General features: G+C 35.9%; 1 protein-coding gene across 3 annotated transcripts in view; it reads right to left on the bottom strand.

The window, feature by feature from the left end:
* Window positions 1-17093, bottom strand: part of tspan11 (tetraspanin 11) — a 102604-nt gene that overhangs the window by 61484 nt on the left and 24027 nt on the right. For all 3 annotated transcript variants that reach the window (XM_088647004.1, XM_088647006.1, XM_088647005.1), the window contains exon 3: window positions 15090-15281. In XM_088647004.1, coding sequence (XP_088503130.1) covers window positions 15090-15281 — 192 coding nt within the window. The remainder of the gene's footprint in view (window positions 1-15089; window positions 15282-17093) is intronic.

Raw genomic sequence — 17093 nt, 5'->3', positions numbered from 1 at the left:
ATTCATCTTTTCACATATCCCAGCTTTTCTCCATGGAGACACAGACACACAGACAGGGAGAGAAGCTTGGGGTCAGAGCACAGGGTCTGCCAATGTACAGCGCCCCTGGAGCAGTTAGGGTTAAGGGCCTTGCTCAGGGGCCCAACGGAGTAGGATTCCTCTGCCAGCCGCGGGATTTGAACCGGCAACCTTCCAGTCACAGGCGCAGATCCTTAGCCACAGAGCCACCGCTCCGCCCCTAAGTACTCTACAATAAAAATCCAGACATTTTACTAAATTAAAAATAAAAAACAGAAAATAATTGAATGCATAAGTATTCTCCCCCCAGAGTAAATACTTGGTAAGACCACCTTTGGCAGCAATTACAGCTGTGAGCTGAGAGCTTTGGGTAAGTTTCTATCAGCGCTACTATCTTGACACTGGAATTTTTTCCTAATTTTTTTTTGTAAAATTGCTCAAGCTCCATCAAGTTGGATGGGGACCGTCTGTCAACAGCAATTTTTAAGTCATTTCACAGACCAATCCAATTGAGCATCTAGGCTTTGACAGGGCCACTCCAGGACATTAACCTTTTTTGGTTTTAATCCACTGCAGTGTGGCTTTTGCTGTATGTTTCGGGTCATTGTCCTGCTGGAAGATGAATCGTCTTCTAAGTCCCAGTGCTCTTGTGGACTGCAGCACATTTTCCTCCAGGATTTTTCTGTATTTAGCTCCATCCATTTCCCCTTCTATCTTAATGTGTTTTCCAGTCCCTGCAGCAGAGAAGCATCCCCAAAGCATGATGATGCCATCACCATGCTTCACTTTAGGGATGGCGCTCTCAGTGTGATGTGCTGTGTTAGGTTTGCACCAAACAAAGTTCAATTATGGTCTCATCAGACCACAGAAACTTCCTCCAAATTGTGAGTCTCTCACATGCCTTTGGACAAACTCCAGCCGAGATATGATATGAGCTTTTTTCAACAAAGGCTTTCTTCTTGCCACCCTTCTGTACAAGCCAGATTTATGAAGTGTGCATGCTATTGTTGTCTCATGCACAGTTTCTCCCATCTCTGTCATGGAGGACTTTAACTCCTTTAGAGTTGCCGTAGGCCTCTTGGTGGCCTCCCTTACTATGGCTATTCTTGCCCGGACACTCAGTTTTGGAGGACGGCCAGTTCTGGGTAGATTCACAGTTTAATGATGGACTTCACCTTGCTTTGAGGTATATTCAATGCCTTGGAAACTTTCTTATATCCTTACCCTGACTGGTATTTTTCAAGAACCTGGTCTTGGATCTGCTTGGAATGTTCCTTGGAAATGCACTAAGTGAGGAAGCTCCCAGACACAGGTGGATTTATTCTGAAATCATGTGAAATCTCATCAACTGCACACAGGTGGACTCCAGTCAAGTAATGATGTGACTTGGAGAAGAGAGTTGGTTACTTCAGAGGTAGTTTAGGTGTGTCAAAGCAAGGGGGTGAATATTATACATTCAATTATTTTCTGTTTTTTATTTTTAATTTAGTAAAACGACTGGATTTCGTTTTCACTTTGACATTATAAAGTACTTTGTGTTGATGAGTGGCAAACAATCTCAGCTAAATACATCATGGTACCACTCCAGGACCTTTTTGGTTTTAATCCACTGTAGTGTGGCTTTTGCTGTATGTTAGGCACTGTAATATGATTGTATAGGATAGTCAAGATATAATTATAAACCACAGTTATAATAGATACAAACAGCAAATCAAATGGTAGTTCCAAATTTAGACATTCCAAACATTTCTGATAAAGTTCCACTCTTAAATTGCTTGCTGGAATCAGTCCAAAGAAGAGTGACCAGGTGCACTTGCTGGCTTGAAGAAATGTTCTAGGTTGAGAGAATAAAAGAAATGACTCATCTTAGACTTGAACAGAGACTAATGCAGGTGGACATGATTCAAGTAATCAAAATCCTGAAAGGCATTGAAAAACCCAGCCCAATGGACTTCTTCAAGATACCTCGTGAAAGAAACCAGATGATACAAGAAGAAACTACAAGAAAGTGTGAAAACAGGAGAATGTTACCCTTTCTTCTTTCAAGACCCTCCTAGAGGAGCATTATAACTTTTGTCTGAGAAATTAGTACACAAATAAAATGGCAACAAAACAATCTAAAAATTAAATAATAAAGGGCGATTTTTGTTTTACCATATTTTCATGTGGTTTTATTTCTGCCCTCATTTAGTCAATGCAGGGAAGTAAAACAAAATCAATTAACTGTTAGGACACACTTTGTTAAATAATGCATAAAAAGCACATTGCTGCCCTGAAAAGAGTTCCCCAGAGTTATTTCATGTCTAAAAATAAATTCTATAAATGTTTACATACATCAAACTCTTTAGTCTTAAACAACTTAGATTATAAGAACATTTGAAACACAAGTGAAAAAATGAAGGTATATTTTAAGTTAAAAATAGTGGGTGTCTGGAACAAATAAAAATTCTTCACACCAGTAACTACAAAAATAGTTTGAGAGCAGGTGTTTCTTTATGTAGGAGGGTTATCGGAGAATGGAACAGTTTTAAAGGCACTTCATTGTTGTTTGCCATTGTGTCCTTTGGTTCATATATCAATGATATTTCTGAATTCCACAGTTTATTTTATCAATGCCTTTAGATTAAGAATATAAATATTAAGTTTAATAAAATGTTAAGTATATACATCATTCTGTAATTTCAGCAAATGGTACACTACAGGTAAGTTCTGAATATTTTTGCAAGACACTATGTAGTTTGAGAAACAATGTGATATTTCTGTTAAAAAAGGAAAATATTTTATATATAAAATCTTAATGTGTGTTTAGCTTAGTTTGTGTCAAATTGTCTAATATAGGGTAAAAAGCAGCAAAAATAAACGCTAAGCAAAATATTGCCCAAGGACACAGAATTCAGATTGAACTTTTTATTTATAAACAAACATCTCGCCAAAAGAAAGGACAAAATAAAATTATAAACTGAGAACTTATAGAAAATATAACAGTAACATTACAAATTTGTAATTGTTATTCGTTTTATACTTGTTTTAGAGCTCGCTGTCCTGTTTAGGTGGCGATGCGGTGGCTCTGTGGCTAAGGATCTGTGCCCGTGGCTGGAAGGTTGCCGGGTTTGTATCCCATGGCCGAAAGAGGAATACAACTCCGTTGGACCTCTGAGTGAGGCCCTTCACCCAAACTGCTCCAGGGGCGCTGTATAAATGGCTGACCCTGCGCTCTGACCCCAACCATCTCTCCCTATCTGTGTGTCTCATGGTGGGCAAGTTGGGGTATGCGAAAAAACAAATTCCTAATACAAGAAATTGAATATGGCTAATAAGGTGATCTTGTCTTATCTATTTTAGGAAATTCTGATTTCTTCTATTGTTCATGACATCCTATCCTCAAACATCCTATCCAATTTGATGCTGGATCTTCAAAAAAGTGGGAAATAGATTCCTGTTCATTTTTGGGCATCTATGTAGTACAGTAGATTTATTTCTGAGTTGTATTCTTTCATTAGGGCACAGGTTTCAGGTTACACTGATAGAATTATGTGTGATGGGGTCTGTAAAACGCAGTGCTCTGAAGTGCACAAATTTGTACATATACTGTATGGAGTGTAAATGTCGTATGTTGTTCAATGTTTTCAGTTGTTTAATGGTGTTTCATTGTTTATATTGGTCTAACCACATTTGACGGTGATTTTATTATTCTGCCTCCAGAACCGTGGTAGAGAATATAAAGAACCCATTTGCCTCAGATTGTTTTCTACCATTCAGGTTTATTTCCTTTACCATTGCCCCAATTTTTTTTTTTTACAATGATACAAGGATTTCATAAGGATTTTTTTCAGTGCCCATGTACACCAACAGCACTTTGGGCACTTTATAGGGTAAAAAAAATCAAAATAACATTGAACAGAAATAATGATAGAGAAAAAAAAATCATGAAAATGGAAACACTAATTAAAAGCCTGACTAAACAGATACAGTACTGTAAGTCTTTATTTGGGATATAAAAATTGTAACAGAGTTTACATTTCCCAGATTGACAGGGAGCAAGGTGACTGAAAGAGCGTGCCCAGAGAGGCTTGTACCTGTAAGAAAGTACTACTAAAAGGTGTGCTTCAGCAGAGCGAGAAACCCCGGTACACAGGGAGTAACAAGAGTATTGCAGGGATTTGGTGTGCAGGGCTTTTAAAGCTAAGAGTAAATTCAGAACTGAATGTGCTGGATAATGGGGAGTGAAGACATGTCAGAATTGGAGTGATGTGGTCACAAAGCTTTGAACATGTTAGCAGGTACAGTAGTGGAGCAGTTGCATTTTTAACAACAGTATTTGAAGTTTGTTTAGGTTTGTTTGTTTAACTGTATGCATTATTGAAACTTTAAAATGAGACAATATGAAGTATTCCTCTTGTAGAATGTACAGCATATCCTACTTGTATGCCTACTGTTTATTTTTATTAGCCTAGTGTAATTAGTGCAATTTGCTGTTGGAAAGTTAATACAATTCCTTTTAAAATGCATAGCAAATACATTCTTCATACACACCTTCCTCAAATCACAACACTTCAATAATATGAGAACTGTGTGTTTCTGCTGAGCTTAGCAAATTATAATTGCTTAATATTTAACTGGGCCCTCCAAGTTCCTCTCTTAGTTCTCTGAGCTCTGAGTTTGTAAGAAGGTTTGAGTTTTCAATCAATTTCTTGACTCTCTGTTCTTGGCTTTTTATCTGTGTTACTGAGCCAAAAGACTTCAAATGAACCACAAGATAACAAATTATCTGTCAATTGGCATAATTTCATCTTAATGGTTTGTTCAAAAAGAAATGTGTCTGAACTGTACATCTCTATTTCCCAGCATGATTTAAGGTTAAAAGAAACATTTCCGTACTAATCTGTCGCACAGCCTAAAATGCTTTAGGTGTGGAAACATTTAGTGTTATTCCAATGCTGTTCAGTGGAAATACAGTATATACAGTAGGCAATTCTCTACTTCACTTCTCATGATTGTTTCTATAACCTAACATATAACAGAAGTCAAAAGTATTTTTCTTTAATTATTTGGTTCAGTTTTTTGCCCTTTTTATGGATTGGCAACCTGGAGCAATTCTCCAGTTCATGAGTACTGCCCATACCTAACCTTAGGAAGAACTGCAATATTGGCTTATAGGTAACATCGTTTCCTTAAGCAGAATGCAGGTTAGCCTGACCTTTGATAATTTATAACTATATTGGCACATATTTTAAAATGTGAGTTATGCATTATAAAGTTTTGGGGAGAACATACCAGATGTCTCTTTGGATTAAACGTCAAGGAAATACAATGATTATGGATAGCATTTCCTCTGAAAACTGTCAATATATAACTTTTCAGTCTAAAAACATTGAAGGTAGCTTTTAAAAATCTTCCAAGCAACCATATTGTACCTAAAAAGGTCTATTTTTCTCGATAGGAAAAAGCTTGCTTTCATGAAAGGTACAGTAACTTGTGTTTGAAGTGCACACCTCTCGAAGTGCCCATTAACACTGCATCTCTAAAGGGCAATAAATTCAGCTCTTCTAGCTGAAAGAAAGTGAAAGGAATGCAGATGAGATTTTGCATGCAGCTCTTAACTAATTTGGGGCTTCATTGCATTATCCAAAAAAAAAAAACTCTCTCACATTAATATGCAACAAGAGTCTCCTGAGCACCTGCTTTGCCCCAGTGCTTCATAACCGGTAACTGATGTTCTCGCAGATGGAAGTTAAGGTCACAGTAACAACAAAGCCGAATTTAGGGAGACTGTTCGGTAAGATCTTACTGAAGATGGGCAGCTCATTACAGCTTGTGTCAGACACAGGATACCATGTTCTGTAGTAAATTACATGAGAGATAAAAACAAGAGCTGCCAATCTTTCTACCTTCCAAAGGAGGCTAATCAGTCTTTCAGAAAAGGAAACTCTCAGACAAAGGCTGTCTCTGCTTGCAGAGATCTTTCATTTGATTTTAATTTGCTAATGATGCTCATTTAGACAAAAGCTTAAACTCAGTTCTTTTAATTTTTCGCTTCATGCTGAATGTCAGTTCCAAAAGGATTAAGATAAGAGGGAACTTTCAGATTACTAAAATTGGAAAGGGACAGAGTAAATAAATGCTATGAATGAGTCATTTTAGAAATGATCTATGGTACCCTACGTCAAAGATCAATTCATGCTATGCTTTCATAAGTTACAGTACTAATCAAGTAAGATTACAGTTATTTCCTGAAAATTATTCTAAGGATACCAAAAAATAGCTTTTTATTTTTTTAGTTTATTTTCAGAGGAAAAGTCCTATGAAGTGACTTACATGCATTTGATATGATTCACTGGCTTTATCTTGAATACAAAGATCAGAGCTCATGAACTTTCACTTTTTTTTTACTGTTGAAAACAAATTCACATTGAACAAAGGAGGACTGTACCTGTCAATAAAAAACAATAAATGAAACATTAACACTTTAATTACAGTATAGTTGAAATTGGAATGACTGCATACCAGCCAATGAGATCTAATGCAGAGCCCTCTCTGTACAGAAAATCATCATTGCTTGGCTGTTCCATTACTGCAACATCACTATATTACACAAAAAGGATAAGAATTTACCAAAAGCAAGGTAAAACAAAGCTCAATACATCACATAAAAAATGTGTCACATATTTCAGAATTCTTAAATATGAATCATTTACTGTTATCTCAGACTGTACATACAAATGGATAAAATATATGAGGGTCTCTCTAACATTTTAAAATATGCAAATGAAAAACTATAAATAGCCATTTTAGGATTATATACTTTCAAAAATATTTTTGGGAAATAAAGAGCGCACAGTAAAAAGCCACAGTAAGTCAGCTTCTTAAATGCCACCATACCCATTTAAAATGGTAATTTTAAAACATTTCTTGTTTAGATTCCACAAAAAGAACAGTTTTTTGTACACAGGAATTATGTATATGGTAACAATTTTTACTGCAATACTAACAGTGCTGTTGAAACAGAAAAAGTGTAACCTGCGGTTTAAAAAGTTTATTTTGATTTCTGATCCACTGCAGATTATAGAGGTACTTTGCAAATGCCTTTAATAGTAAACATGCCACAAGAGATAACTTAATTCTGCTTTACAGTGACTATTTTTATACAGCATTGTGTTTCCTTTCTTTTCAGCATGGAATAAACCTGTTACCTGTTCCTTTACAGCCTACACAGCTACCTACTTGTACTATTTTTATGTGTAATTTCCTTGGTATTTTATTCATTTGGATGAATACTTAGCATTCAGAACTTTATATAACAGATTGTTGTATTAACAAATATTATGGTGAAATTAGCCTCTTAGCAAAGTCTAGAGAAGAAGTGCCTGAGCATCTTTCCTTCAAGTTTTTCTCTGAATCCATTCTTTTAGTACTTGGCTATTACTTTTTGCAGTGGCTGGTGCTAGATTCAAATCATCCACATCCTACTTTTTTTTACACATTCAGACACCTCCTGAAACAGCAAAACATATGTGTGCAGGGTTGGTGCAGGGAGGCATATGGAATTAGGCGATTGCCTAGGGCCCCGAGGTCACCAGGGGGTCCCCTCAATGCCCAACACAACCATTTGTAATCTGCACGTTCATCTGTGAGCAAAACATTCCCTAGAGTCTCTTTCTGTTGCTGCTATGGATTATACTAATGGAAGCCCAGTCAAAAATATGACCAATCGTAATCGAGCACATAAAATGTTTCTGCAAAAAAGAAGGGCAGGATAAGAAATCTCAAAACCGAGACATGCCAAATCAAGTCATAGTTTTTATTTTCATTTGGTTTTGATTTCATTTGGTTTGAGTGGTTTTTGTCGGATCCACTCACGAATGGCAGACGTGACATTTCAAGCAATACACGAAAACTACTGGAGGTGTTTTATTAGAAGTTAACCGATTCATGTTTCCTACAGTAGTACACATCTTGTGGGTTACCTGGCTAAATATCGGCGTATTATGAACTTCAGTTTGCAGTCTCTCTCCCACTGACAGAGGCAGGAGCAGAGAGAAGCTTTTCAGAGCCGCGGTTGATTAAAACATACCTGAGGTTGAAAAACTAGGAAAGTTTTTATAAAACTTCCCAATCTACCCAGCCTTACTGATCTCAATTCCCTTGTTACTGAGTGCACTTTTTTTCATCTCACTTAATTTCATATTTATTTCTGCAATTTCTTTCTACAAAATGTTTCAATGCAGTAATTTGTAAGTTATGATTTGCTCAAATTTGGAAGTAACAGAGATCCTGTTTATCATCATGTATTGCTACTAATGCACATTTTTAGTACTTTCAACGTTAAAATACGTCATCTATGGAAAAAGTATGCCTTGTGTTTCTGTTTATGAGTTATTTATTATGTTAAAAAATGTAAAACAAAAAGTTTTAAATTACAGTATATCCAAACAATGTCATACATTCAGAAATGATCTTAGCATACAAAGTATTTTAAGACAACATACACATTAGCTATTATACATGTCTAAGAGAGTCCATAAATCATATTCTTCAGTCTGGCCCTAAGGTTTCAAAGTTGGAAGTGTTTAAATCAAAAAATAGCTTCATTTTTAATGGTTTATCAACATTGTCTGCCTGAAAGGGTACAGTAAATTTTATTCATCATACATGGTATTGTCATGATGTTAAAAATTAGAAGGTACAAATAATTGCACTAGCTTTAAATGACTACGATTGCTTGGGCATTTCCTTTATTTTTAAGCTAAACTTAAAACAGTGTTAAACAAACTCATCCATATGCAGAGAGGATGTTTGTTGATCCCAATAAGAAATTATCAGATGGAAAGAAACTGATTGGTTTAAATGATATTGACATTCTTATTCAAAACAGACAACTGGTAATGGCAACTCACTGTCACCAAGAAGATGATCTAGAAAACTACCCAAAATGAGACTGACATTGCAGCTACGTGGCAGCATCTGCAATGATATGGATCTTATTTAGGAAAAGATTCAAAAGGGCAGAAAAGGGCAGACACTTCCCATTTCTATTCACGTTCTATTACCTAAGAGAAATTTGTCCTACAGTTATAGTAGCTGAGTTTCTGTTAGCCATTTTATACAAATGGTGTCGCAACATTTGCCCAATCTTATGTTTTTGTCTGTGAATAGTACTTGTAGTCACTGACAACCTCTCCATTCTGACTATTACAGTAAGTTCAAAGAGTGGCATATTTTTCCTCATAGTAATTATTAGTTTTTTTAAAACAAATAATATTAAAGTGAACTTTAGTAACATTGTTATAATGCACCCATGCCTTTTAATAAGCAAACTTAATGACTGTGTGTATGCTCTTAAAATTGTTAGTGTACAAATTACTGACTTGATCTTCAGTATGGTATATCAAACATTATGAATAAGCAGGGCAAGACATTGCCCTGTGATGATCCAGTAGAAGTATAAAGTAATTCCAGTGTTCAAATAAATAAAACTGAGGTCAGTTGATTTCTATCAGAATGATGCTACATGTCGCTTGTAAAAATAGTCTGAAAAAAATACCTAATGCCTTAGTTGGATCATTTGGATTAAGAGAATTAAGCATCCTGATGTTCTTTGCAGACTTACGGAGAAGCTTTTACCATAGTAATATAATGTTCTACTCAGTAGAGGATCGTCACAATACAAAATAAATCTTCAGAAGAAGTATAAAAGGGTCTCTCCTTATTACTCTTTTTTTTTTGTTTCTGCACCTCATTCTTTCATTTCAAACTGCAATGTCATGGTGCAACATAACCTAACTATGTTTTAGCTTTCAGATTATACAGTACATTCTCTGTTATTATGATCATAAATCTTGTAAAACAACAGCATATTGACTAATATCTCCTGACAATAAAAGTAAATTACTGACTTCATCTTCAGTATGGTATATCAAACATTATAAATATATTAGCTTTGGCCTCTGTTGCTCATATCACATATTTCTTGCTTTAATGGGAAACGAATGACACCTGAGCTAGCATGAAACTGAAACTACAATAAACCTGTGCGCACATAACAAGCAAACAAAGATAATGATAATCAAATACAGTGTGACAGGAAGGCAGGCAATTGTCACACACAAGCAGAAAAAAAGATAACTGCATGGGCTGGAAATCTCCCATTCTCAATCAATTCATAAAAAGACTTAAAAAATTATAGCCCTTGGTGATGTTCAAATGAGTTTTTGTTCAAATAAGCATTTACTTTTAATACTGAATGCTATTTATTAAATAATCTAGAAAATTATTTTGGAATCACATGAGATGTTAAACCACACCATGCTTTCTAATTTATGATGATCTTTGTTTCATTGGTTATTCTAAGGCATTGAACTGTCAAAGGCTGTTTCTGCTTACAGGAGTTTTAATCATTTTGTTTTGGTTTTCCCTTCCAAATCCAAAATACCCACACTCCAGTTCTTCTCATCAGCCAGCTCTGGACAGATATAGAACAATATATTGCTTCAGTTCTTCAAACAGTAATGAGCCTAATTCCACAGTACAAACTATAAAGCCTCTAAAGTTTTCATATGCTTTCCTCAAAGCACTAGGCTTAAACACTTTAAATCACACATAAAAAGAGGCACATGTACATGAAGACATTATTTATTACAAAATTCCTTACAGAAGACAAATTTTGGAGAAAGAATTTGTAGATTTCAACAAGAGCAATAATGAAACAATAACGTTATACTAAAAGTGTAGGTGAACCCTTTAAAAGAGAAAGTTACTTGTTTATCCTTTACAAATGGTAAAAATTTAGCTTTTCTCATCACCATCATTTTTAAATGGTCCATGATCAGAAAATGTTCTGTTTATAAACTCTTAACGTGCCAATACAAGCATAACACCTTGGCCTCTAAACATATTCATCTGCAGTAGACTAAAATCTGATCAATGCCCTTGTCATATTACCTTCTTTGGCACCAAAAATAAAACCTTTTTCAAGCAGGATGCACAAGCCCTTAAAATGTCACTATACAAGAAAGTATTATCCATCAGGACGACTTATTTTTAGATAGCCAAGCCAGGTGTCCTTGGCCACTGCAGCAGTTGTTGATATTTATCTTACTTCAAAGGAGCATGTCTACAAAACTTTCTGAAATAATTTTATTAAAGTGCAGAGCCTTAAGGTTTGAGGCCTTTACACATTTTTCAGGGCACAAGAGACCTGAATCAGTACCAACCGTCTTTAATCAAATAGTCACACGTATTAAAGAAGAAAAACAGTACTGATAATGAAGAATACAGGGGTTGTTTGGCCCCCATTCACAAAGTAAAATAACTATGTACGTCAAAGTAAATAATTTGAATAAGGTTTGCTTTTAGAACTGAAAGTTTCTGACACAAAGATCTAGCTAATCACAGAGACTTCGAAATGTTTATACAGTATATGTAAAGATTTACATGTTTGTGAGTCTCATATTTACTGTGAAACTGAAATAAAAAAATTGCAACTCGGCCAACATTTGTTGGAAATTTTTTACCATCCTAACTGACTGTGACAGGGATTACCCATAGAACAAATGCGGTACTTTTTCCCTGCAAGATATCTATAAATGCTTTGTGTGAGTTACTGGAAGGGTTTGCTTTATTGTTTTCTAGACCACCTTTTCAAATGATTTAAACATTAAAATTGCATAATTAGGTACATTCTCTTATTAATACTCTATTTATAAAGGGAGGCAATCACTAGCAAAATCACTCACCCTGATCACACGTTTGAGCTTAGGTCATGGTACTAGCTGACTGTGACAGAGATTCCCAAAGCTACAGATGTCCCCAAGCTGCACCGATGTCTTTGGCTCCAGAAATTGTGGTCTTTCCCCATTTCTTCTTTACTAGAAATCAGGATCCAATTAGAGATTTTATGGGCAGAGTTAATCTCTTCTAGTATGTTTATGTCTTTTATGTGTTTTATGTGGTCTAAATTGTATGAATCTCATCACATTTTGAAATTTCCAACTTAAAATTGTACAGAATTACTCAGGAAAGTAACTGCTGGCACACAATAGCTGCTACATGCTATCCAGGTGGGAGATGGACTATGGGTCCTACATGTTTAACACTTTTGGATTCTTGAAATGAAAACTGCTAACCAAATGCAATAAATAATTATCTTGTACAAGAAAGATACATAAATCTAAAATGTATTGCTAGCAATACAGTTTCTAGTTAGTATGATAAAGTAACAAGGATGTTGATAATGTCGAGATATTCTATGACGCTTCAGATTTAAGAACCACTGAGCTAGAGAGTAGGTTGGTATTAATCAGATGTGGCATTACAAGGGGGCGTGCCTAGTGTGGAGGCGGAGCCCTGGTAGAAGGACGACACTTCTCCTTTGTAGTTCCAGCTGTCCTGGCTTCAAGGTGATGAGCCACAGCTGGGCAGGTCCTATAAAGGCACACTGGACACCCCACAATGGGACGAGCAAGGCTACTCCCGGAAGGGAGGAGTTTACACCGATAGTCCTAGAGAGTATTGCACCCACGTAAGGAGGATCCTTTTCTCGCTCAACCCGATAACAAGCTGTTACAGAATTGGAATGGCGCTAAGCCAGCAGAGCACGGATTGGACAGCACCGCGACGGACCCAGTCAGCTGTTTCCCCATCCTTCCACTCAAGAGTTACAAAGCCACGGGTGTGGATGAGTATAATTCAATCTTCATCATTACAGCCCTTGAGAATTCAACTGTTATTTTAACACCTGTTGATATCAATTTATTTAATTTAAGTAGCTGTATTTACCCATGAGCACCTGAATGTTATGTTAATGAGACTGATTAGGAAGTTAGTGTAACCAACAGCATACTAAACGTATTATCCTAGTTTTTATGTATCTCTGCTTTGTACTCACTACACAGTAGCTTGATAATTCTTATGTGACGAACTGCCATCTGTATTCAGGAAGACTCTCATGTATTTACCCTGAATGGGTTTATGTACAAATTGTTTTAAGCACCAATAAATGAATCCTACATTTTGTGAGTCCTTGTGAAAACTCCTTGTTGTTCTGCCGATTGTTCCCTAATAGCCAAAATAAATTAATGCAATTTACAGTTACAACTAAACATTATGCCAGTAAATTCACACAAACCCCTACATCAGTCAGGGTTCGCTTGCGGCCCAGAGGCCACCCGAGCCTTTGCAGACATGCAGTAGTGCTGGCAAGGGATGTGCCTCTCCAGATGCACCTCCTGTACTGCCTGTTGTGTGTTACAGACGTTTGCCTACACTTCCTCATTCTCCCTTGTTTGGTCATGGGTTCACAGCTGTGATCCAAGATATGAAAAACACACAAATGACCATTCTAAATTGGGTGGGTTTAAAAAAAAAAACAATGTAATTGGACATGATGTAAGTTTTCATTGAAAAAATCAAAAGTGGGAATGGTGAACTAAAATGCAAAGCATGAAATGGGGGAACTATGTATAAAAAGAGCTGTGATTCCTATATGGTTCACCCAAAATAGATGTAAATACCCTTGAATTAAAGCTGACATTCTACACTTTAACCTCAGAGTCAGTTTCATTTCAAATCCAATGTGCTGGAGTACAGAGTCAAAACAGCACAAATTGTGCCACTGTCCAAATACTTACAGACTGCACTGCACATGAGAAGCACTGAGCTTTCTTTTGCTCTACATTATTGTTCTCTTCCTAACTTTTTAATGGCTTCCAGGAAAGTGTAGCATTTTAAGCAAATGTTTAAATTAATACAATGTACCAGTTTAACTCTCCACTTGGAATACTATATAATATTGTAATCACTTTCCTAGAAAGAAGGCTTGACTAATATTTACATTTCTGAATGTAAATGTGTTGACAAAGTATATTTCTGTTCTAAAGCAAAACAGGAAGATAAGAGAAAGTATACTTAAGACACAGACTGTTTTACATTCTGGTTCTGTGGGTGCCCTTCTGTATGTTAAGCAGTTTTAGATTCTTCACATAAGAACTACTATACAAATGCAAACAACTAATAATTATCTTTGATCAAAATTCTTCCTGAGGGAGCTGCCAGACTGGTAGAAAAAACAGAAACCAACCTACATGCAACCTTAAAATTAGGAGTACAATGAAGAGCACACACCTCCACATGTTGTAAAATGGGTTTTTTGGCTAAAAAGCAAAGCTATACAGTTAATTCCTATTGGGGGAAAAAAAACAGAACACTTTTCTTGAAGAAAAATTAGATGGGGAGAGAAATTAAGGTAAATTCTTGTCATGGTTTTCTAAGCAGGAACCTGTGCTTAGACTCATTTTTGTCAAACATTTTGTCATTTTGACAAAAACGTGTCATGAAACTAGAGCATGAAACAAACTATACAGCAATGTGGTTCAAGCTTTCCCCTCCCATTAAAACAACTGCTGGATGAGACCCTTGGATTAAAAGGTTAGTAACTACTAAACAAGCCACATGGGCCAAATGACCTCCTCTCGTTCATTACCTTTCTAATATTCTTACTGTATGTACTAACTGAGATGTTGTTTTTCGAGAAGCAGTGCAAATAGCAGTGCTATCAGAATAATATCTGGTCTAAAAGGAACATCACAGTAATGGAAACATGGTAGCCTGGAACATCTTCAAAACTGAAAAAAAATCCACAAATCTGAGAACAAATGTAGAAATTGGTTTCAGAAGAAGAGTATTCAGTAGAAAAAACAGGAAATGCTTCCTTGCACAGAGTCGTAGGGGTCTGGAGCATACTCCAGGGCCAAGCTATTGAAGCTAACATCTTGTAGGGGGATGTTCAGAGAACTATTCAGGGATCATCAGGTTAATAGAAAACAAGCAAGAGGGTCTGAATGGCATCCTGTGGTTTATAACTCTGTTCTTGTATAACTCGAGGAATGGTGAAAGAAGGAAAAGACTGCTCAAAAAAAGTCAAGAAAGTATGTTTTCAATGCAACAAAGCGACACTGCAGGAACCTTTTTGATCCCCAGCATAGACGTACACCTTCATATCTTTTTTAAAACAACCTGATGTCCCACTCAGCACAGAGCATTAATGTCATCTGAGAATCTGAATGAACAGCACTTACCATCGAGAGGCAGCTCCTCTGCTCTCGGATGACAGCACAACAGCCCAGGAAGCCAGTGATCATAACCAGACCACCCGCAAAGATGAGGATGTAGGCCGAAACTGCAAATGTACTGGAAGCCAGGAGGCTGAGATAATCACTCTTGTCAATCAGAGTCCATATACCCACAGCCATTACTGCAGCTCCTCCAACCTGGAACAGACAGATAGGCAGAGAAGGTTCAGCAATCCAGAATTATTTAAAAATTCATGTCTGTGGGGAAAAAAAAACTCTTGGATGCAGGAAATACAAAGTGTTATTTACTCTGATATTAATGATTGACATTACTTGTTTCATAAACATGATCTAGAATTACGTAAAGTATCTACACTGTTTGTAAAAGTAGGTGGTATGGTAAATTATGATGGTAAATTTAAAATTAAAGCACATTTTGTATAAATAAGAAGGAAATGCAATACAGTTATTCAGGCTTTTTACATCTTTTTAGGTTTTAGTATCTTATTTCTTTTAACACAGGAGTTCAGACTGAAAACATACAGAAATATGTTGTACATATGTCTCAGTACTCATCATTAGTCTATCAAAATCCACTAACCTAGGCAGGGAGTTATTATTCCCAATTAACTTCACTTCCTTTTTGTCCCCACATCACCACTGTAGAAAACATTTTAAAAATCCAGCATTTACTATAATTATAACTTCTAAATATCATATAATTTACCATTTCAGCTTCCTCCCATCACAACAGCTGTTGTTCAATTCAACCTCCCTTGAGTGACAATTTTAACTGCAAATTTACAAATTAATAGAGTGTTAGGGGTTTCTGGAGTAGGTAGCTGTCTGGCAGTTTATAGAGAGATATTCAACTAAACAGGTTTAGTTAGATTTTAAAGAGAGGCTTCTGTTTAATTTTGCTTCATTTTTTTCAGAAATTCTAACCAGTAGCTAAGTTTCTTTGTATGTTCCATGACACTTGCCTATTTAAATATCCTGTTACAGTAAAACCAGAATATGGAACTGCACAACTTTTTTTTTGAGAAAATCAATGTCATAAGAGTGTTAATGAATAAATATTATGTTACACTTAAGATGTTTGCTTTAATTACAACTTACGTTGTAACTGAAAGATGGGTCTGCTGAGCAAAGCTATAAGGTAACCTATACACCTGTCTTTCCATACCCTTTCCACAAAATACAGATATAACACAATACATGAATAATCTACACAAAATACAGGAAAAACTGCTCTTGATTAGCGTTTATGGTAGTATGGCATCCAAAGTTATCTTAGCAAGGGAGACTGCTTGAATATGTGCATTACTAATACAGTATGTCTTTGTAAACTAGAGACAGGCTTTTATGAGCTCGTCTCCTATTTTACTGGCGTCTTTTACTCTGAACTAAGTTGAATATCCCCTTCTAATGAACACCAAAAGAATCCCAAACAAAAGAATGCAGAAGAAACAAGAAAATAAGTTTCCTATGATTATTTGATGATTTTTGAATTAGTTAATATTAGTAAATTAGTAAACACTATTTCTGAATAATTTCATTCATAAAAGATGCAAAACAAACTGGAATGTTTGGCAAGTATTTATTTTTTCAAATTCATGATATGCATACTCACTTTTGTGAGGTTAAAATACAGAAATTAAAAATGAAATGGCAGAAATAGTGCTGAGAACCACGTGCTGGTACTAAAAAAGTACACTGAAAATGTTACATACTGTACATAGCAATGAATTTTAAGATGGAACCTAAAGAGGACTGAGGAATCAACAGAACTAATTCTCCACATCGTGAGGAAGCAATAAAGAAAATTATGTTCAGATATATAATGAAAAGTACTTTTTCAGTATCAGGTGATATTAAAATATTCCCAGAACAGTTTATAGATAGTACAAAAAATAATTTCTGGACTGACAGAACATTATTAAGATAGCACCTATCAAAGACAGGCGACAAGATCTTAAATCTTGGAAACCTATAGAAATAGCGGATTAG

This window comes from Lepisosteus platostomus, chromosome 9, assembly GCF_059453375.1.
Source record: "Lepisosteus platostomus isolate fLepPlt1 chromosome 9, fLepPlt1.hap1, whole genome shotgun sequence".
Taxonomy (NCBI): Eukaryota; Metazoa; Chordata; class Actinopteri; order Semionotiformes; family Lepisosteidae; genus Lepisosteus; species Lepisosteus platostomus.
This window is presented reverse-complemented; position numbering and strand designations above follow the sequence as displayed.